At 29.9% G+C, this 22,799-nt stretch overlaps 1 protein-coding gene across 1 annotated transcript; it reads right to left on the bottom strand.

Moving 5' to 3' along the window:
- Nucleotides 1-1,725: 1,725 nt before the first annotated feature.
- LOC143244186 (CD63 antigen-like) lies at nt 1,726-22,226 on the bottom strand. The gene is made up of 7 exons (XM_076488421.1): nt 22,068-22,226; nt 15,078-15,266; nt 10,905-10,979; nt 9,187-9,270; nt 7,535-7,669; nt 4,625-4,708; nt 1,726-3,910 (listed from the first exon to the last, which is right to left on the bottom strand). The coding sequence occupies exons 1-7, from the start codon at nt 22,128-22,130 to the stop codon at nt 3,857-3,859; spliced, it is 684 nt and encodes a 227-aa protein (XP_076344536.1). The 5' UTR covers nt 22,131-22,226; the 3' UTR covers nt 1,726-3,856.
- Nucleotides 22,227-22,799: the final 573 nt, after the last annotated feature.

Genomic DNA, 22,799 nt, shown 5'->3' with positions numbered 1-22,799 from the left:
CAAATACTGATAAACTCAAGGAAGATTACTTTTGTAAACAAATACTGATAAACTCAAGGAAGATTACTTTTGTAAACAAATACTGATAAACTCAAGGAAGATTACTTTTGTAAACAAATACTGATAAACTCAAGGAAGATTACTTTTGTAAACAAATACTGATAAACTCAAGGAAGATTACTTTTGTAAACAAATACTGATAAACTCAAGGAAGATTACTTTTGTAAACAAATACTGATAAACTCAAGGAAGATTACTTTTGTAAACAAATACTGATAAACTCAAGGAAGATTACTTTTGTAAACAAATACTGATAAACTCAAGGAAGATTACTTTTGTAAACAAATACTGATAAACTCAAGGAAGATTACTTTTGTAAACAAATACTGATAAACTCAAGGAAGATTACTTTTGTAAACAAATACTGATAAACTCAAGGAAGATTACTCTTGTAAACAAATACTGATAAACTCAAGGAAGATTACTTTTGTAAACAAATACTGATAAACTCAAGGAAGATTACTTTTGTAAACAAATACTGATAAACTCAAGGAAGATTACTTTTGTAAACAAATACTGATAAACTCAAGGAAGATTACTTTTGTAAACAAATACTGATAAACTTAAGGAAGATTACTTTTGTAAACAAATACTGATAAACTCATTCTCAAGAACACAAAGTTTAACAGTTAAAAAGTTTTAGAATTCTAATCAACATTTGAATGTTGTAAAAACTCTATATCGTAGCACAATTATATTGAAGTGTGTGGAAAACTAAAAGACTTGATGTGTTGCTACGAGCAACAATAAAATCATAATTTTACTGTAATTTTCATGAACTTCTTAGAAGGTTTCTTTATACAGTGAAAATTTAAAACCATTCAGACACCTACACTTTTGTATAATTGTTGTTGCTTAAATTTTTAGGAAAGGTACCTTCAACCTCACTGTGTAATTTTAACTTTGCTCTTTCCCTAAATAACATTAGTCCTATTAAATTTACTATCATTTATACTGATTATCAAAGAATAATACCATCTTTCTTTGACATCTTGATCCTGTTGGAAACAATGTATCAGTTATTAGTTTATACACAAGACATTGTCTCAAACTGCTCTGATGCTGTTAAAGTGATATTATTTGTTGCCAGCTTAATCCTTTATTGTCCATCAAAGGGTATTGATGTGAATGATATATTGAAAAAGACATTTTATACAGTCTGATGGAATTCTGACAAGGCATCCATTTAAACCCCCAAGCTTTAATGAAATGTGGAATGTTCTACATAGAAAATATAGAAAGCTCTCCTGATTAAGGAGAAAAGTTATATGAATTATAATAGACGTTAACCTATGTAACTTTTATATATAACCCTCCTCCCATCTAATTTTGGAGTTGGCTGCTCTTGTATTTTGTATTAACCAAGAATGTTTACAATTGGGTGGCTTACTTTGATGGCAGCTCTAAAAGACAAGCAACTTAACAGTTTTGTTATTTTGTTCCTTGACTTATTTAACAGTTTCTTTTTAATTTTATCAATTAATATTTGACCATTACTTTCTTACATAGGCTGATTTTTTAGTATAAGGTTATTTGTTTCATTTTGACTAAATGTAATTATATTGAAATAATATATATTTTATTAAGTATAAACATTTAATTTTACAAACCTTCTTCACACATGTTTGTATATACGTTTTTCTCTTTTAATCATCTCATGCAGTATTTGTTTGTTGTACAATAGTTTATTATTTGAATTGTAAATACAACTCAGTACATTAATACTTGAAAAAGGTGGAAAGCAAAATATTGGGTATTTATGTATTAAAATAATTTTGAATTTTTAGTCTTTATTATCATGAGACTGTTTAATATATTGTAAGCATAGTTCACTAAAACCATTAAGTTAACCTTACAGGTAACAGGAACAAAACTGTAGAGGAAATAAACATTAAAAAAGTTGGATTATAACAATTTTAAACTTGTAGACATCAAAGTTCATAACATCTGAAATAAAACAGTTTAAACTCAAACAATCCTCTTTCCATAGTTCAGTAACAAATAAAACGACCACAATAAGTGCGGGCTTTATATTATACACTGTCCTCATCAACTTGACTGTGAGTAGAAGATATGAAAACAGAAATTCTTAATATCAAAATATATAAATTAAAGGATGAAATACTATAATCCTATAGCATACTACTGCATTAGGAAAACCAGTTGTTACTTGTACACGAATATTACTATAAAGAGATCCAACATCAAAATCTGTTAAGTAATTATACACCTAAAAACTGTTTTGACTTTACACTCATTACCTCAGTTATTATACTGAAAGTACTAATTCAAGAACTTAAACAGGGGTTCGATTCCTCTCAGTGGGTTAAGCAGATAGCCCGTTGTGGCTTTGCTATATGAAAAACAAACAAAACAAGAACTTAAAAGTGAAAGAAATGTAAAATATGGTGTATCAATCACACTGCATCAGCCATATCTAGTGCCAACAAGGCCTTTCATCTAATTATCTAGACTCAGTGGTCTGATTGGAACACAATCACCAAATACTAAGCCATAAGGCCTGCAAAAAATGACAGGTATTTCTTTAGTGATACAAGAGGCTGTGCCACCCCAAAGATACACATTTTTCTCAATAATGTAGATTATATTCTTGATATCTCGCATTATGCATATTTGAATAAAGAACAATTGAAATATGTGGAAAACTTATTAGAAAGTTTAACTGGCTACTAAAAGAAAAAATTACCTAAATCTTTGCCAAATGAAAAAATAATATTGATAGGTTCTTTAGAAAGTCAGGTAAATCTCAATGTTGAAACTTAAAAATTTGTAAATAACACAATTTATTTAAAAAAATTATTCTGAATTACAATTATTATGTTTTATTGAGAAGAATTTTGAATTATTCATTACAAGTTTCTGAAACAAGTAACAAAATAAATAACCAAAATCTGTGATAAGAAAACATCACTTTTCAATACAGTAAAACTTACTAGTAAATATACTGTATATATATTAACACACTGTGCTGTGAAGTTTTTTATTCAAGAAACATAGGCCACTTTATTGAAAATGTATATATATTTATACACATGAACATGTGCTTAATCAATGTGCAAGATATGGAGAAAAATCCTTGAGAAGAGAATCTCTGGTGATTTGTCAACACAAATAATTAAATCTATTCATAAAATCTTTAACCTCATATTATTTTTGAGAAATTAAATAAACTTTATCAGAATTATTTATTCTAGAAACTAAACTGAAAACTTTGTTGTAAGTTTATGAAACTATGATAGTTACTTACCACTGCTATATTAACTTCATTGTGACCATACCAAACTATTTTATACAACACTACCTTTGCAATGATTAAATCATGAAATAAGCAGATTATCTGTTCAGATTACTTAATTTTCTTGTGATGTTTTTTTAAATAATTTACTGAGTAGAATGACTGAACAAGTTGTTTGTACTAATTACTGGTTATGTTTCAAAAGTATTTTCTTGTTCTCTTAATGAAATTCAAATCAGGTTTTATTTACAACTTAGTTTCCTTATGTCAGCTTTGTCTGAACTTCAAATGTTTAATATTTTACAGTGATGATATAAGGTAACTAGCTGTGGTCTTGTACAAACAAATTCATTAGAACCTTTAAAAAAAATTAATACTTTTAGTTCCTATGTAATTATTTTTACTTTAAAAATTTAAATATTCCATGACCTAAAAATGTATATAAAAAACTTTAATTACAAAAAAACATCTATGAATGATTTAAGCTTAAGATGACTTTTTTCATGTAAAATCATGTCTTAATAAAAGCAAATAATAGATTTAACTTTTATTTTGATTGCATGCCAAGCAACATGCAAAGGTGATTCCAAGGAGCTGTAAACATAAAAAGGAAAGTTTTATTCAGACAAACTTCGAAAGAGAAAAATTAAGAAATAAACTTTAATCTTGAATTATAATAACTAGAAATCTCTGGTTGGAAGTTTATTTATCTGCCAGATTTAACTGTCTATATCAGAATTAACTTGAAACTATAACAACCTCAGTTTTATAAAGCATGTTACCTTTCCATCATAATAAAATATTTTTAACAGTTGCCAGGTCAAGAACTTTAAAACATAAATAAAGTTTCTAAGCTTGTGTAAATGTACTTAACAGGCTACTATGATGACTTCTAGCTATTTTATAACAAAACAGCCTATAAAATGTTAAACTAATTTGATGAACTTTCAGACAATTTTCAAGCAAGTAGTTGAAGTATTTTCTCATTAGTAAAATAAACTGTATTAACTAAACATCATAAGCTTTCTATGGAGGTTAAACAGATATGGAAAACATCCTTTTCCATTAATCACTGTTCAAAAATGATTAAGAACTTTTGTGATTTTACATTTGTGAATTATGAAGATAATTCACAATTCACAAATGTAAAAAATTTAATGAAAACATGTTTTCATCTACACCAATTAATTTGATGTCAAAGTTACATCAGCAGTAACTTCTTCAAGTCATTAAGTAACTTATTTAAACATGACAAAGCTACCTTTGAGGTGTTATTTGAAAATAAGTTGCATAATGTGCCTAACTGACCTGAATAAAAGCCATCCCAACTCCAACACTTCCCACGATATATATTTTATCTTGAAGAAAGTTTTCCAGAGCTTCAATACATCCCTAGAAAATAACACTGTTATTCAACAAGATGAGACATACAGTGCAATGGATCACATCCATCATTTCAGAACCTTTTCTATAGACAAACAAAACCAAAAATCTATTATTATAGTTCTTTACCTCTGTTCTGAAGAAATCTTCATAATTTACAAATGTAAAAAATTTAATAAAAAAAAAGTTTTTCATCTACACCTATACTTAGATAAGATATTCTCTGATATTTTAGACTTAATTGTTTGTTGATTTGTTACTACTAACCCTACATGCACAGATGTATCAAAGTGCATGTCATGACATTTTATGGAGCTACATTTAAAAGTTAATTAAATAAATGGCTATTAATGATGTCAATAAACTTGCTATCAAAACTTACATTTATAATTCAAATTTTAATACCATGCAAGTTATAATTTGATTTCAAAAGGAAATATTCCATTAAGTTCTCAAAATTCACTTCTTTCACAAGTGTAGGGTGATAAAATTAAATGAAACCACATTTTGATAATTATATTAACTTTGGTTTTAAGAATAAATAGTATGTAATAGTTTGTTACAACATGCAGTGATTCTGGAATTTAAAAAAAAAAAAGTAAATCTTTACATGAAAATCACCTTGTGCTAAGACTAGTCAGAGTTCGAGTCAGACTGACTAGCCTTTGGAAATTGTAAAATGTACATTTTTTTTTGCAAATATTTGGTATAACTTAATTTTTTATGCTATTTTTTTGACTCTAATAGTAACAAAATAAATGTATAGTAAAACGTTCAAAACCATAAAATAAATGAGAAATACTGTTTTTGTCCTCCTTTTAAGTGATCATTTTGTGGTATTCTTACCTTCACAGTTTCAACTGTTTTATTTAATTCCAAGTTTTATTAGTTACTAGAATCCACATCAGCAGTAATCCTCTCATCGAAACAATAAATTAAACAGTATGTTGTTAATAGGTTTTATTGCTTGCAATGCCTGATCTTTGTGAGTACAAACTGTAATTCTGCTAGGCCTCACTTTTTTTTTTTTCACTAAGTTACTTATTTAAATAAGAATTCGTGTATCTTCCAAGCATGCATTTTATAACATAATTTTATTAATATATATATATATATATATATACAATATTAAGCCCTAGAACAGTGAACAAAACCTACTATAATTGACTTTCGAACTAATATATACAAAGTTTAAAAAAATTCAGTTAGCTTCTTGAAGCTGAACTAAACTGTTTATATCTGTCTCCTAAAAAGAAATGAATACAATAAAATTGTATTACCTAAAAAATTACCTTTTATGGTGGTGCAAACATTTCTATAAAATATGCGGTATAGACAAATGCATTCAAACCTATGGTAACAAAGGGAGTTTCTCAGATGGGTGTCTCACATATATCCGTATCTCAGTAGCCTGACAGAGTTGGAGGTTTACATTTTATATATTCTAGGATGCCAGTGTGTAGTTTTGTGTTTCTAATTGGATGTAAGCCTCAGCCACTCATTTTTCATAATAGTGTTCAAGTTAAAGCAGAAAAGTAAAAGTTCAACATTTTAAAATATTTCCTTTGAAATGTTTAAGTTATTAAGGACATTTTGAATCTAAACTGATTGTTAATTGTAGTCATTTGGTCTCATGCTGTTAGGGTAATCGTCTGGAGCTGCCTAGCATGAAAAACATATAATATGTGTAACTGAACGTTTATAATAACAGAAACTACGGCTATGGGTAATTTCTTCAACCACAGTGGAAGAGGTCGCTCCATCAAATAAAGTAGTCCTGAAGGTATTAAAGATGAAATATTAGACTCCATCATATAAACTAGTCCTGAAGGTGTTAAAGATGAAATATTAGACTCCATCAAATAAAGTAGTCCTGAAGGTATTAAAGATGAAATATTAGACTCCATCAAATAAAGTAGTCCTGAAGGTATTAAAGATGAAATATTAGACTCCATCAAATAAAGTAGTCCTGAAGGTATTAAAGATGAAATATTAGACTCCATCAAATAAACTAGTCCTGAAGGTATTAAAGATGAAATATTAGACTCCATCAAATAAACTAGTCCTGAAGGTATTAAAGATGAAATATTAGACTCCATCAAATAAAGTAGTCCTGAAGGTATTAAAGATGAAATATTAGACTCCATCAAATAAAGTAGTCCTGAAGGTATTAAAGATGAAATATTAGACTCCATCAAATAAAGTAGTCCTGAAGGTATTAAAGATGAAATATTAGACTCCATCAAATAAACTAGTCCTGAAGGTATTAAAGATGAAATATTAGACTCCATCAAATAAAGTAGTCCTGAAGGTATTAAAGATGAAATATTAGACTCTATCAAATAAACTAGTCCTGAAGGTATTAAAGATGAAATATTAGACTCCATCAAATAAAGTAGTCCTGAAGGTATTAAAGATGAAATATTAGACTCCATCAAATAAACTAGTCCTAAAGGTATTAAAGATGAAATATTAGACTCCATCAAATAAACTAGTCCTGAAGGTATTAAAGATGAAATATAAGACTCCATCAAATAAACTAGTCCTGAAGGTATTAAAGATGAAATATTATACCAATAGAAATAATTTATAGTTTATCCTAAATCTTTTTAAAACAGGGAGGATGAAAATAAATTATAAAGTAACTTTTTATCCCAGATTTCTGATTTGAATGTGAAAAACAAAACAGGATCTTAATGACCCTTCTCCCACTTGTCAGAAGAAGGCTAAAGTAGTCTTTTGGGATGGCCATTCCAGATACGGATAGGCAACCAATAATGGTTGGTTTTAACTTACATTAAAATAGGATAATTACTACTTATCTTGCATACTTACTTGTTTATGCCAATTATTATTTGCAGTATTGCAGTCCTCAACTATGGTATCACAACAACTAGATGGAAGACTTCCATTATGATATTTATAAATGTTACTCCAGTCAGAAACATTCACAGCACCACAACATTTCAGCTACAGAGAAACAAAATTTGTAACCAATATAAAAGAAAAAAGTTATCATATTTTACTTGAAGCAGGATTAAATTTTCAGTTGAAAATTCAAATGAATTATGTCTTTTAATGCTGGAATTATTTATGTAACTTACATGCACAGGAACTAATAAAAAATTAAAGGATTACGTACATCTTACTACAAAGAATAAAATGGAAAATGTGATTTTTCATTGTTTTCTCTCATTTAAAATTTCAAAATATACTCAAAAGTAACTACATGACAATTATATGGTAAGAATAAGCTTTTCTTCTCACTTCAGGCATTACTTTTATTTCCTAATGCAATGATTTCAACAGCAAATTTAATGTTTTTCAATGTGTTAGCTTCTATTTAATGTTGCATTTCAATAATTTTAAATTATTTAGCAGGAAAGAACAAAATACAATGTTCCTTAACAGAATTTAGTGTCCATAATTACAAAAGGGCCATTATGAAGTATATATTAACATTAAAATGTAATAACTGTAGTAAGTTTTACTAATTTCCAGTTCTTGTTTTATAGATTAAACTGGAAGTGTCTGTGAGTTAGCACCAATAAAGACACAGATTCATGATATTATACACAGTATTGTGAAGTTAAGAAAATTCCCAGGTGACACACAAATAGAAATCACATACAATGAATCACTGCAAATAAGTGATCAATACATTGCCATGGGAAATAAGAGAGATTAGCAGATAAGTTGAGGAATGAACTAGTATTCTGTATATGATTTAAACAAACACTGTTTTTATGCCATCATAAGTATTAATGTACTGTTGAGATACTGTTCCAAGTTTTGTATAATGCTTCCAACAGTTCAACAATTCATTCATTGCTGCTTTATTTTTGTTTGTCTCCATATAAGCTCATAGTCTTACTGATACTGGAACATTTTTGCAATCCAACAGTTGTTGCAAGTATTGACCTATTTTGATCCTGTAACCATCTCTGGCAAAAACTGAATTAAAAAAACATTCCATAAATGGTTTCTGTTAATGGTTGATTTAGCACAGGATCAACAGGATTTATGATATTCCATATTAGAACGTGAAAAAAGGTTTTTTTTAAGACATCAAATTTATATGTACTGCAAAAAAATGTGAGATATCCAGTATACACAACTACAATGGTAATACATTTCCTTCTACTGACATTAAGAACATTAATTTCTCAGATAACAATATGTGAAAAGCATGTTTCAGCTGGTTAATTTAAGACAGATGCAGTATACTGTTTTTTCAGTAAGTTACTTAATCATTGTCTGAGTCAACTGTATGCAAAAATGACTCCCATAGTAAACCAAGCTAACCTGGTGAGAGAAAATATACTTCAAGTTCAAAAAAATAATACATGATATAAAGCCTGTATAAGAGTTAAACTTCTATTCTATTCATGCTTTATGTACTCTACATTACATTATTCTTTAGTGTATCACAATTAGTGTGCTAATAACAACAATGGATTACAAACACAAAAAATTTGAATTCATACATCTAGCTGAATCTTATCCCAACCACTTTTAGTTTCATTGGTGTTTAGGTCATTCTGCATGATTTCCTCGAATGTTTTCACTACCTGATAAAAGAAAAAGAGTCCATTTTCTATTTTAAGTAATTTTTGTTATAATATGACATAAATCAGTGATTAAATTTCATATTTACAAACATATAAACTGGGCATTGGCATACCCGATTTAAAAGTATAAATAATACCACAAATGCACGTCTTTATCAAAGTAGAAATAGAGTTTTATTTAACTTTAAGGGAAAGTGTGAAGTTTGTGTTCTTATCACATTGTTTCTAATACAAATAAAAACAAACGTACAATACAAATGAGATAAGGAGATCAAAAGAATTTATCTCGCATTTGATAAAATCTACACCTTCACAAACTACAAAACAAAAATTACAACAGTTGTATTGCACTATAAATATTGCATATTATACTTTACTCATTTGAATCTATACATTATTGTGTATAATGGAAGAATACAAAAAAGAAGAAACAATATATCTTAATTTGGTTTTCATTTATTAAGAGAAAATAGATATTATAAGATCAGTTATATCCTTACACCTACGATTAATTTTCATTAGAAATCTTTATAGACAGAAAGCTACTATCTTACATAAACTATTAATCTACATGCACAGTAAATACGTTTTATGAATTTGTTCTCTCAGAAACAACTGAAAGAAAAACCTTACACATTGGAGGTAACTATCTGAGATGCAACAAATTCTAGCTTTCAAGTACAACCACATGTGAATATAATAACGTTGTAAAACCTGCATTATAAACTCAAGAAAGGCTTTGAAGAGACTTTAAATGAAGCTTCTCTGGTAATTGTCTATTCCTATTACTTAAATTGTGAATAATTATATTCATTGATTCTTTAAACTATAAATGTACAGCTCTGTATGGTACTTATTATGAGTAACTAGAAACACCATTAGACACAGTTTGTGTTTTTTAGTTTACTCACTGGTTAAGTATTATTTTATGACAAGTTACAGCTTTGAATAACACACACTATATAAAACAAAATTTTTTCTCCACAGCTACATTTCCGACTGTTTGCTTCTAATAACATGCTATCATTTAGATAGTTGAAAAATTATCCAAAATAGTTATCAAAAGAACATATTTAATTATATTCACGAAAAATGTGTAAAGAATTTTCTTGCTTTTACTACAAATGTAGAGCAAATAACTGAATAATCTAATTACTTATACTAATGTAGCACTTTACAAAAAAAAACAATTATCAGTACACAATAATACAGGCTATTTCATGTTGTTGTTCAGAAGCAGAGGAGTCAACATTCAATAATTCAGTTCATCGCTTTTATGTTTCTAAGTACAGTTCTTCTGTATGTTTTTATTAAGGTATAAAGAAAGTACTTTTTTACAAAAGATTCTAAATATTTAGACCAAATAGAAAAAGAAAATCCCACTTACAAAATCTGAATAACATTAAATTTCAAGTTATCCTATCACTGAGAACCAGATCAGAAGTTCCTGCATTAATGGAAAGACATTAAAATTTCGAATTTATATTACAGCCGAGCAGTCCAACTCACGTAACTGGTCACCCTGTGTTGGGATCAATTTGTCTCTGAACACATTCAATATCACAAACAAGTTCTCAACTAATGCAATATAACATAAATGTTTCCTTTTTTTTTAAAGACAGATTTCTACTTACCTCTTTCCTGTACACATAGGCTGCTATACCAGCTGCTAGCTCCAAAGCAAATATGATGGTAAGTAAAACTGCAAACTATTAAAAAAATACATAACTGAATAGAAGGTTTAGGAATAATAGGGGATGTTATACAAATTTAATTAACATACTTGAAAACAAGGTAAGTTTAAGGGTTCACTTCTCACAAAAATGGTTTACACACGACTACATGTACAAGAATATATATACAAAACTGGCCAATCACAAGCACTAAAATGAACAACTAATTTTATTCATCACTCGAAACACTTAAGATGGAGTTTTGAAGTAGACACACATTGAAAACAGAAACTTTACTTTAACTAGCACAAATGTTATCTGTAAATATGCTCTCAGAGTAGCATGCATAGTAATATCATAGTTGACTAATTGCAACTCAAGTGGTCAAAATTTGACTATTTCTATATATGTCATATAAAACATTACAAAAAGTAGTCCACAAATAGTTTATCTTAGATTTCAACAGAAAAGCACAACTCATAGGCACTTATTAACACAAAATATCCATGATATGACTTTGAAAGCTATATTTCACTTTTTGTCACACTAGGTGTAGCAAGATAAGATAGAATCCATGTACATGTCAACCACTTGATTTTTGTTTGATCATTCTAATAGAATCAGTAGTCTAAGGTGATATATTGTTGAGGAAAATGTTTTTAAGGGAGCAGTTCAATTGTTTAGAAAGGGCAAATAAATTACAGTGTACCTGGATGTAATTTACAATTATGTTCAGTCCCATGATACTGGAGTTGCTCTGATTAATTAGTGATGTTTTTAACATGACATATATGCATGTTAAAAATATTTACTCTTTTTGTAAAATTAGTCTGACATTTAAAGAGTATAATGGTGATTTTTGTAGCCAGAAGAAATACAAAACTTCAACCTGATTGGGCATTTTAGAAATAAATTTAAAAAAAACATTCACTAACACACTGTAATCCTCTGCCAGTTACCTTGATGAATAAACTATATTCAGACTTTTACATTTTATTATATTGGAAAGACTATACTGTACAGAGTTCAGGCAACTTTTGTTAAAGGAAAATTACCCAACCAAATTAGGTATTAAATTAATAATAAATGATAATAAAGTGTTTGATTAAACAATACATTGACAACTAATTGATTGCATCCTTCTTTATAAGGTAACATTTTCTAATTTTTACACAAATAGTTGTATTTTGTATTAAAGACCAGTTTTAAAACAAAAGTAAAGCATACATATGCAGTGTATGATAGACAATGTAGACAAATAATGAAAACAATAATGCTATTGTTTCTTTCATACAGTACTAGTAGATGTTACTAGATAAAGAATTGTGTAAATTTATAAATATAGCATCCCATAGTTCATGCTGTATAACTAATAAATTTGCATTAATTGCTATATTTTGCTATTTGTGAAGCTAAATGTACAAGTCACTTTAAATCATAAATGTTACTTTTAGCTTCACAATGCATAAAAAACTAAATATGAAATAGGTTTAAAGCTAGTAGATGTGAAGAGAAAAACACCTTATCATTTTAATATCTTATAATTTCAATATAGGACAGATCAAGGCAGGTTTCAAGAACTTAAATAAGAAACCTCAAAATTTTAAGAACAAATAATTTAAATTAATATCATATCAAGTACTAGAAATTTCAACTCAAGGTCATATTTTAGGTATGTGAAAACCAAATTAAAAAACAAATTCCAAGTACATTTATTTCTAAAAGAATTTTATTAACTTTGAACATTAGCTTGACAAACAGAGAAATGACGTTTCTAAGACTAAAATTGCTAAAAACATTTTTGCATTCCACAATAAAAGAATGAATACTAAATAACTAGCAATAATTTATATTTATATATATATAAAATTAAACATCTAGAGATATTAATATGGGCAAACTAAGGAGAGGTTTAGCCACATTAAAAACCCATACATTTCCATTTTATAAAAATTAATTTTTGTATTTTTGTATCTTTTTTCTGCTGTGTAACATTTCTTAATTTCAAACAAATTATTCAAAATCTTGTTAAATAAAAATAACTAAAAAAATTATTTTCACAATTTTTAATTTTTGCACTTAAGAAGGAACTGAAATGATTCCCTTTTTTGTTTAGATCCCAATTTTCATTAACTCAAAATCACATGAAAATGTACCTTTATAATATAAGATTGGAAATTGTAATTCACATACGTGTTTCATGTACTTCCACTTTTGTAATTCACATACGTGTTTCATGTACTTCCACTTTTGTAATTCACATACGTGTTTCATGTACTTCCACTTTTGTAATTCACATACGTGTTTCATGTACTTCCACTTTTGTAATTCACATACGTGTTTCATGTACTTCCACTTTTGTAATTCACATACGTGTTTCATGTACTTCCACTTTTGTAATTCACATATGTACTTCCACTTTTGTAATTCACATACGTGTTTCATGTACTTCCACTTTTGTAATTCACATACGTGTTTCATGTACTTCCACTTTTGTAATTCACATACGTGTTTCATGTACTTCCACTTTCAATTACCTACTTTAAACAAACAACACCACTTCATCTCGCACTATGATAAACTTATCATGCTTGAGACAGGGAAAGAGTGAAAACTTTATCAAACAATCAACTGTCAAGAAAAGATTCCATTTCAAGATAATCTAGTACATTAAAGATATATATATATATATATATACACACACACACACCATATATATATATATAGTACAGAAAATTAAATATACCAAAAGAATTACCAAAACAATCTAACTATAGTGTGGCTGCTAAACACAAGAAAGGAAATTTATGTATGGTTAAACATCATAGTTTGAGACTGCATGTCAACAAATTCTCACACAAATAAACTTCACAGTACATAAGACTAAGTCACAATGATAACCATAAATAAATCCCAACAAGCTCTCTTAACCATTTCATTCAGCCCATGACAATTACCATTACATTTTTAAGTAGCAGCAAAAAACGTATTTCAGACCATAATTTAAAGGGTATTCTTTGAATTTTACAAAGTACATTAAACGAAAGAGGAACCAATATTTAAATATTAATATTTGTTCATGCACTGTGACAATTTAAAATTAAGTGTATAGAATAAAACATTTCCAAGTGAAGAGTTAAACTCTTGTGTCATTAATTTTCTTAGAGAGAAGTTGTATAGAAATATGCAGTTATAAGATGTGTGTGTCTATATAAATACTCTGATAGTAACTTGAACTATTTAACCAAAATTATAAGGTTTATTTTGTAAAAGAAGTTCACTAGTATTCTCTATGCTAAACTAAATTAAAATACAAAGTTATTCATGGCAGAATATTATGTTATTGGAAAAATTTTCCTGGATAACTTAAAATGTGAAAGACAAAATGTTTTAACATTAATACACCAATATGAAGTAAATATACTGTCTACAATGTGTGGTTTTACAACTGATTATTAAATACTTTTGTAATAAGTATCTGACCTAGCTATTACAGTAAATATTTACTGCAGACATGGAATAACTAAATAATTAAAATAATGTTACAAAAATTAATGATACACAAAATTCATGAAACTACATGTACAGATTTGCATAAACCCAATAACAAATTTGATGGCAAACACGTTTAAAGTGGAAAATCTCGTCAACTAAACTCAATAATAATAATTTCATAATTGTGACAAATAATTACTCAGACTATTTCAACTATATGGTACAACTTTGGCACACTACCATTTCTTGGAACCTTTTAATCAGTTATGTTGTAAATACATTGAAACCTTGTGTTTAACTCTCTTAACTTTTCAATGTGGGAACTTTCCACACAAAATTCTAAAAAAATAATTTTTCAAAATCATCTGTTTGAACTTGCATGTCTGGGTTATACCAGTTTTTGAAAATATATTTTGATAACTTTATGGATAACACTTGTTTGGACTAGACTGAGGCAAACTGCATCTATCTTGTTTCAATTGGTATTTTGAAATATGTTTTATATGGTTATAAAAATCCCTTTCTTCAATTTTTAAGATATTAACTGGTCAGAAAATTTACAAGAAACTTCTAATCACAAGAACGTGCATTATCTTCGCACTCTATAGCTACAGTTAACATTGCAAGTATTACACTCACTGTTATAAGCATCCAATAGCTCTCTTTCCAGGCACCATAACATCCTAGGAAAGCAAGGATAAAAATAATGGAACCAACCGTAATAAGCAGGGTAGATGAAGCTGTGTTCTCATCTTCCATGAAATCTGAATATTTTGTGATGTTTTTTAATGACAGTGCTCCGGCAATTATAAGACCAATGCCAGAAATCTAAAAGATAAAGTTGATATAATATTATACATAACTTGTAAAGGAAACCAGAACTGTTTTTCCAACAACAAAGCGGGATACAATTTACAAACAACTATTTATAAAATTAAGATTGTCTAGGAAGAGCAAATTCTGCCCTGATTGGAGCTTTATTTTTCCCTCTTTACAAACATTTTGTTTGTTAATTGATAAATGTTTAAACAAAATACAGCATTCTCCATGCTATCTGGTACTACGGTCTACACACTGGAAGTAGATTCGATATATAATCTCAATAAAGCCACATTCCCAGCATCATTAATTAAACAACTGCCAACCTTTCATGTTCCTGCTACAACCTTTCTATGTTTAGCTTTCAGTTGAGATACAAATAATTTCAGCTGTAATTTAGTAATGAAGGTCAAAATGTCACGATAGTCAGCAGTATAGTGAGAAAACAGAAACACTCTGAAAGCAGCTACAGGCATAATATTGTACTCGGCTTGCTGCACAGTATTTACTAAGGCAGTTATAAATGGATCTTGGATAAATTGCATGTCATTTGGAGACTTCCATGGTTCTTGTACTTAATTGTTAAGCTTGTGATGCCCTGATAGATTTCAGTCACCACTTCAAATCACTTAAACCCAATGCTTAAGGAGTGTGAGAAATGCCTTCCTTTTTAGCCAACACACATCCACAAAATATTAGTTCAGATTAAGAAAAACCAGATTTGGTAGGGTTTTCTTTTAACAAAAATGTCCCCCACTGGCTTTTGAGGGACCTGTTAAATTTCCTTGCCATGAAGTTATATAATATTCTTTAATGTGATATTGGAACAACAACACTCATCAATTATCTAGTCAGAAATCAGGAATTATTGTTAAGTATAAGATGAGGAATAAGAGAAAGGAAATTACCAAGATAACATACTTCAAACTTCAAAAGATAATGTTAAAGGCAATCTTCACAACCATGCTAATGTATGGAATGGAAATATTGGCATAGCTTCAACAGGAATTATGAAATTATTAGATTAACTATATTAAAAAGATTATGGAAAAGGAGAAAAATACACTGATACAGAATGTAGTAAAATAAAGAACATGTAATTCAACACATATATCAAAAAAGGAAAGGCAGCTAGTCATCATGACCTTCTACCAAATAGTGGAATTGACCATCACTTTATAACACCCTCATGGCTGTAAGAGCAAGCATATTTGGTGGGGCAAGGATTTAAACCTGCAACCACCAGCTTGCAAGTCAAGCATCCCAGCCAGTTGGCCATGTCGGGCCTACCAAAAGAGACAAGAAAATTTAATTATTTTATGTATATATGGATACATATGCAGCAAAGGTTATTTATAAAACCTATTACATTTTATCAGGTTAACGTGAAATTATCACATCTAGAATGAGATCTGACTTTGTGTATTATCATGCAAAATGGCATGATATAAAGTATGTTCCAAAATTGATTTGCTCAAAGAATGCAATGAATATTTTATAAAAAAAATGAACCATGTGTTGTGTGTCACAGGCAAATTTAAAAAAGTTATACAGCCATTATTTTTAAGTTACTATGGGCACTATGCTAATTAAACTGAAAATTAGCAAACAAATAATTTAATCAAAGTCACACATTTTGATGACATTTGGTCCAAATGTGTAAGCTTACATATATATATATATTGTTGTAAGCTATATCTTTGATATTTTAAAGAGAGCAGATCATTATTTTATCAGTATGCAAGATCTAGAAACTACGTGTAATAATTAGAAAGCAAAAAACAATATAAATACAAAAGTAAGTGAATTAATGAGTAATCAGCAAGTTACTGACTATCCACTTTCTATTGATTTATTAAAAATGAGTCGCTTCTATATGAAATGATAAGTTTTATCTCATGCCCATCTAAACCGTTTTTCTGAAAATTAGAAACTAAACTTTCAGTTCTCTCATAACTTTTAAGTCAACAGGTAGCTAGTTTCAAATATAATCGTGCAAAGATTATTATTCTCTTCAAATGTCCTACTTCTACACACACACGTTGAATTTAATACTTATTACACCTTGTCACTATTTAAAATTCACAGAATTTTATTTCTCTGTTCCTTAACTTCAGTTCAACTTTCAAGTTCATGAGAAGTATACAGTAATACCTAAATACAGGCTATGCCGAAAATTTATTATGCAAAATTAATTAATTAGTTTATATATATATATATACGTTTAACACTGGCCTATTCAAATAGTTCAGTTTCTAATGATTAACTAATTTGTTGGTAGTAGAACTCAAAGTGACGCGCATTTTTTTAACAATAACAGTTTCTAAAAAGGTTTAACCACTATCAATCAATCTGTGTTAGTATACTGTAGAGTTGTTTGTTTTAGTTAATGTAAATATTAAAATAACGTATCAACACGAGGGCCAAAGTTAGTTTTTTAGCAAACACTTTGTCCGACCCTTTTCCTAGGTCATATCCATGTGTAACACACTTAATATTTTTGCGTGGTGAACACTTCTTTAATACTACACGCTGCTATAGGCCTGCACACTCACGGTTTTCTAAACACTCGCGCACTTTACACTAACTTACTAATCACTATTTACTGTACACACCAAGACAGTGATGCATAAATAGAGATTCGTATAATCACCATATAGCAAACGTCTACAAATACACTAATTAGTGTACAATTGATAAGTACACTCATAATATATTAATATAATGAATATTGTAACATTTAGCTACACGTAGCTTATTTATTATAATTAAAGTTGTTGTTTAATAAGGTGAGACACTTTGATATTATCCATTATGTATGAGATATTCCATTATTTCTGTTGGAAGATAATTTTTTTTTGAAGTACTTTATTGTCGTACGTTGGAACCTGTGAGATTTGTAAGGCATATTTGATATTCACTTAGAAATTTGGATGATGTACGTCTTAGTACTCTGTACGGAACAGTTATTAATAATTTGTTTATAATAGTGTGTATTTTATTCAGTGTTTTATGATATATTGTACCAGGCTGTGCATGCATATTCCACTACTGGTTTGAAGATCTGATATATCTTATGTGGATTTTGAGAACGTTTATAGGTGGTGTGCTTTTGGTTTTACCTGACAGAGTCTTGACGTAATTAGCGTATTTCCATACTCTGCGTGGTACATCTATTATATATGTTTTTCCAGTTTAGTTTGGAATTATATATTATCCCCATGAATTTTGCTAATATGGCATTCTGGAGGCAAGTTTCCTATAGGCATTGTATTGGGGGATTGTTTGTTATTTTGGATGATTTTCTAGATAAAAGTAGTTTTTGATAGGTTTATTTTAATTATATATTTTCCGCTGTATTCTGTTTAGCTGTGGTCATATGTTAGTGGGCCTGGCATGGCCTAGCGCGTTAAGGCGTGCGCTTCGTAATCTGAGGGTCGCGGGTTCGCACCCGAGTCGCGCCAAACATACTCGCCCTCCCAGCCGTGGGGGCGTTATAATGTTACGGTCAATCCCACTATTCGTTGGTAAAAGAGTAGCCCAAGAGTTGGCGGTGGGTGGTGATGACTAGCTGCTTTCCCTCTAGTCTTACACTGCTAAATTAGGGACGGCTAGCACAGATAGCCCTCGAGTAGCTTTGTGCGAAATTCCAAAACAAACAAACATATGTTAGTTGCTGTTATTGCCGCTGTTGCTGAACTTTTCCAGATTGCAAATCATCTGCGAATTTTTATACGAATCCTTCATTTGGGTCATTTGGTATGTTACTAACATGCAAGATGAAAAGTATCGAAATAACTACCATCCTTGTGGAACTACAAAGTACTCCAAGTAGGTTCTCTCCACATTAATTATACATTTTCTATCTTCCAGAAAGTTGGACAACCAGCGACTACTTCCACATAGTAGCTCTAACTCATTCATATATACCAGTAGCGAATTAGCTCATTAACAACTCAAGTAACTGACCACTTCGTCGGTGCCAGTGGTACCCATAGTACTAGAGCATTGCTGCTTCCTCGCATTTTGCAGTTTACCACTTCAAATTGTTTAAACTCGTGTTCATAAAAATAAGTGAATGACTATTTTAATATAGTGCAATATACTAAACACTAAAGAAATTCAGGCCGAAAATAGAAATTGTTCAAGATGACTTTCTTTTCCAATCAGTCAAATCAGAAACAATGCTATTTTGGATTTATTGGTAATTTAAAATATAGAAATGATCAAGTGCGTGGACACTGGGTAAAATCTGGGTGCAATGTTTTGTTGCATATGAAAATGAGAAATAATGGCATTTTGATTACAATTTTTTTTTAAAGGCAACATTTGAAAGTATGCAACAAGAATTATTTCGATACATTGATCAGATGTGAAAAAGTTTTAAATATTCGAGGTAAATATATTGTTTATGAAAGAAAAAGGTACCTGCAAGTAAAAAAAATAGATTCGCTTACAAGAGTATACATAATAAAATTAAGGAAAGCACAATGAGTTTACAAAACTTAAATTGACCGATATGATAGCAGATTTAGAAGGTTTAGAAGATCATTGAAAGTTCGTTAAACAGAAAATTAAGACATCGAAAGGGTCTTTGAGAATTGGTTATCTGAAAATGTTAATATTAACAGTAAGGATTTATCTGAAAACGCTAAGGGTGAAGAAAATGTTAGAATGGAGATCGAACCCTTGAAGGATGATAAAGGAAGGCTTGTATCGGATGATTATGAGATGGTTGGATTATCAAATTTTGATTTTTCTCTGGTTTTTACTAACATAGATTTAAGCAGTATTCCACATCGGCCCGGCATGGCCAAGCACGTTAAGGCGTGCGACTCGTAATCCGAGGGTCGCGGGTTCGCATTCCCGTCGCGCCAAACATGCTCGCCCTTTCAGCCGTGGGGACGTTATAATGTGAGGTCAATCCCACTATTCGTTGGTAGGCCAAGAGTAGGCCAAGAGTTGGCGGTGGGTGGTGATGACTAGAGTGATAAAGAGTAGGCCAAGAGTTGGCGGTGGGTGGTGATGACTAGCTGCCTTCCCTCTAGTCTTACACTACTAAATTAGGGACGACTAGCACAGATAGCCCTCGAGTAGCTTTGTGCGAAATTCAAAACAAACAAACAAACCCTCGAGTAGCTTTGTGCGAAATTCAAAAATAAACAAATATTCCACATCTTGAACAATTGATAAATGGAAACGATATCGAAGAAAATGACTATATTCATTCTGTCTCTGTGTATTTTGTTATAACAAACTCACATTGGGCTATCTGCCGAGTCCACCAAGAGGAAATGAACCCCTGATTTCAACGTTGTAAAGCCGTAGACTTACCGTTGTACTAACGGGAGTCACATTAATTTTGAGCTGGTTAAGAAAAAATTGGGAAGTTTAAAGAATGATGAGGCTCTTGGGCCAGAAAATATTTTCCCAACGGTTATGAAAGAGATTAAAGACTGAATATGTGAGCCACTTGCTACTATTTGTTATACGTATTTGAATAGTGAGAAGATACCAGATGGTTGAAAGTTAGCTAATGTAACTCCTCTTTTCTAGGGAGTGATAAAAATTATCCCAGTAATTATAGACCCATTAGCCTTGCATCAGTTATGGAAAAAAATTTAGGAAAGTTTGATAAAATATGCCTTGCAAAGTCATTTAAGAAAGTTTAGAATTTATTTGGCTAGTCAAAATGGTTTCACCAAGGGAAAATCTTTTCTTACACATTTTTTGAAAAGGTTACTGCTTATCTAGATGAAATACAGCATAAAAAAACCTCACTTGTTGTTGCTTACTTGATCACCATTAACATTAGCAATTTAATGGGTACGAAGACAAAAGGCTTAGAGTCGCGAGGTTATAAGTTTTCACACCACCATAATTTTCATTTGTTCAGTATAAAATGACACAGAATTTACCTGAAGCTTAAACTAAAATACAGTCGTAATCTATCTATCTATCTATATATACTAATAATCAGATGCCTATCTATTACGCAGTCTGTTTGAAGTTTCCAAAATTTCTGATCGATCAGTCAATCTTCCTATCATTAGTCGTATGTACTGAACGATCAGTGTGAGTAAAAAATGTTAGTCGTATGTGGAGAACGATCACTCTGAGGAAAAAAAATTATAGAAACGAAAACTGTTTTCTTAATTTACAAAAAAAAAAAAACAACAACAAAAAACACAGAGGGGAAAAATCCCCTCGATGGAATGACAACAAAAAGAGTTATAAATGACCCACAAGACAATAATTATAATAATGACAGGAGGTGTAGGAGGCAAATTAAAAGCAGGAAACGAGAGAATGCGCGCCCTAGGCACACCTATTTCCATTAATAATCATGAAAAACTTTAGTTAGAGATCTAGAAGCTCGTGAGTTCTAAATTAAATTTTATGCCCTCTCACGTTTTTTACTGAGAGTAATTTCCGTAATTCTGATGTATTTCTATTGGAACAGATTAGAATGTGGGGAATCAACCCCAACTTCCTACGTCACTGATATTGCATATTAGTTATGATACAATTTACAACTGATTACATATTTCTATTTATTTATTCGTCATTCTTCTTAGGAATCTTACAACTGAATTGTTTCTACGGACATTTGCTGATTAGTCATAATATAATTAATTAAGTAACTGTCCAAATCCTGACCTTTACAATTACGACTGCACCAGTTCATTTCTCTTTCTTAGGGTAGGACTTCTATATCATAAATGTATAGTATTGCTATAAATAGTATTACACAAAGTTGTACACTGAGAAATGATAATAAATACGTTTGGAAAAGCATAAAATACTTACTACAAATAATAAATTAAAAGCAAACAGCAAATATTTCATCATTGACATGCCACAAAACGCCATTTTTCTAACTGATAAATATATTACACTACTACTTGTTAACCAGAGTCCTAGTTTAATAAGTAACACCGTAATAGTAGAAAGAACGCTGCTTTTTTAACCGTTTTTAACTTCTTTTTTTTTTATCTCAATCAAACCTCTTACGAACTCAAAACGTATACCTGTTGCCATGTCACCGTTACGCATGCGCAGTAGGTTTGCCGTTATCTCACAGTTTGTATTAATTTTTCTATGTTTACTTTTCTGGTTTACACAATCTGCATTTAATTTTAATTTATGTAATTATATAACATACTAGAGCTTTTACAATTTCAACCAATATTTTAAAACATATATTGTGACACTGGAATCACAGCCCTCACGACTCATTGTTATTATGCACACATATCTTTCGAAAAGTGCCTAGGATTAGCTTTTATAAATATTATGCCTGTGACAAGTTCTGTCGTATAATAAAATTACCAAACGTTCTTAGATAACGAGTAAAAAAGTTTGTTTATATAAGACATTAACGCTAGCTTTAATAACTAACTAAATTTGAACCGAATATGAAAACGACAGCAGGTAGTAAACAGCACCAACCATCAACGCGTAGATTACATTTGGCTTCACACAATGAACGCATGGGTTATAGTGTGGATTCCTCTGAAGTATCATCTAAAGTAAAAAGTG

The sequence above is a fragment of the Tachypleus tridentatus genome, chromosome 1 (genome assembly GCF_004210375.1).
Source record: "Tachypleus tridentatus isolate NWPU-2018 chromosome 1, ASM421037v1, whole genome shotgun sequence".
In the NCBI taxonomy this organism is placed as follows: domain Eukaryota; kingdom Metazoa; phylum Arthropoda; class Merostomata; order Xiphosura; family Limulidae; genus Tachypleus; species Tachypleus tridentatus.
The sequence above is the reverse complement of the archived record's forward strand: the minus strand, read 5'-3'. Positions and strand labels throughout refer to the sequence as shown.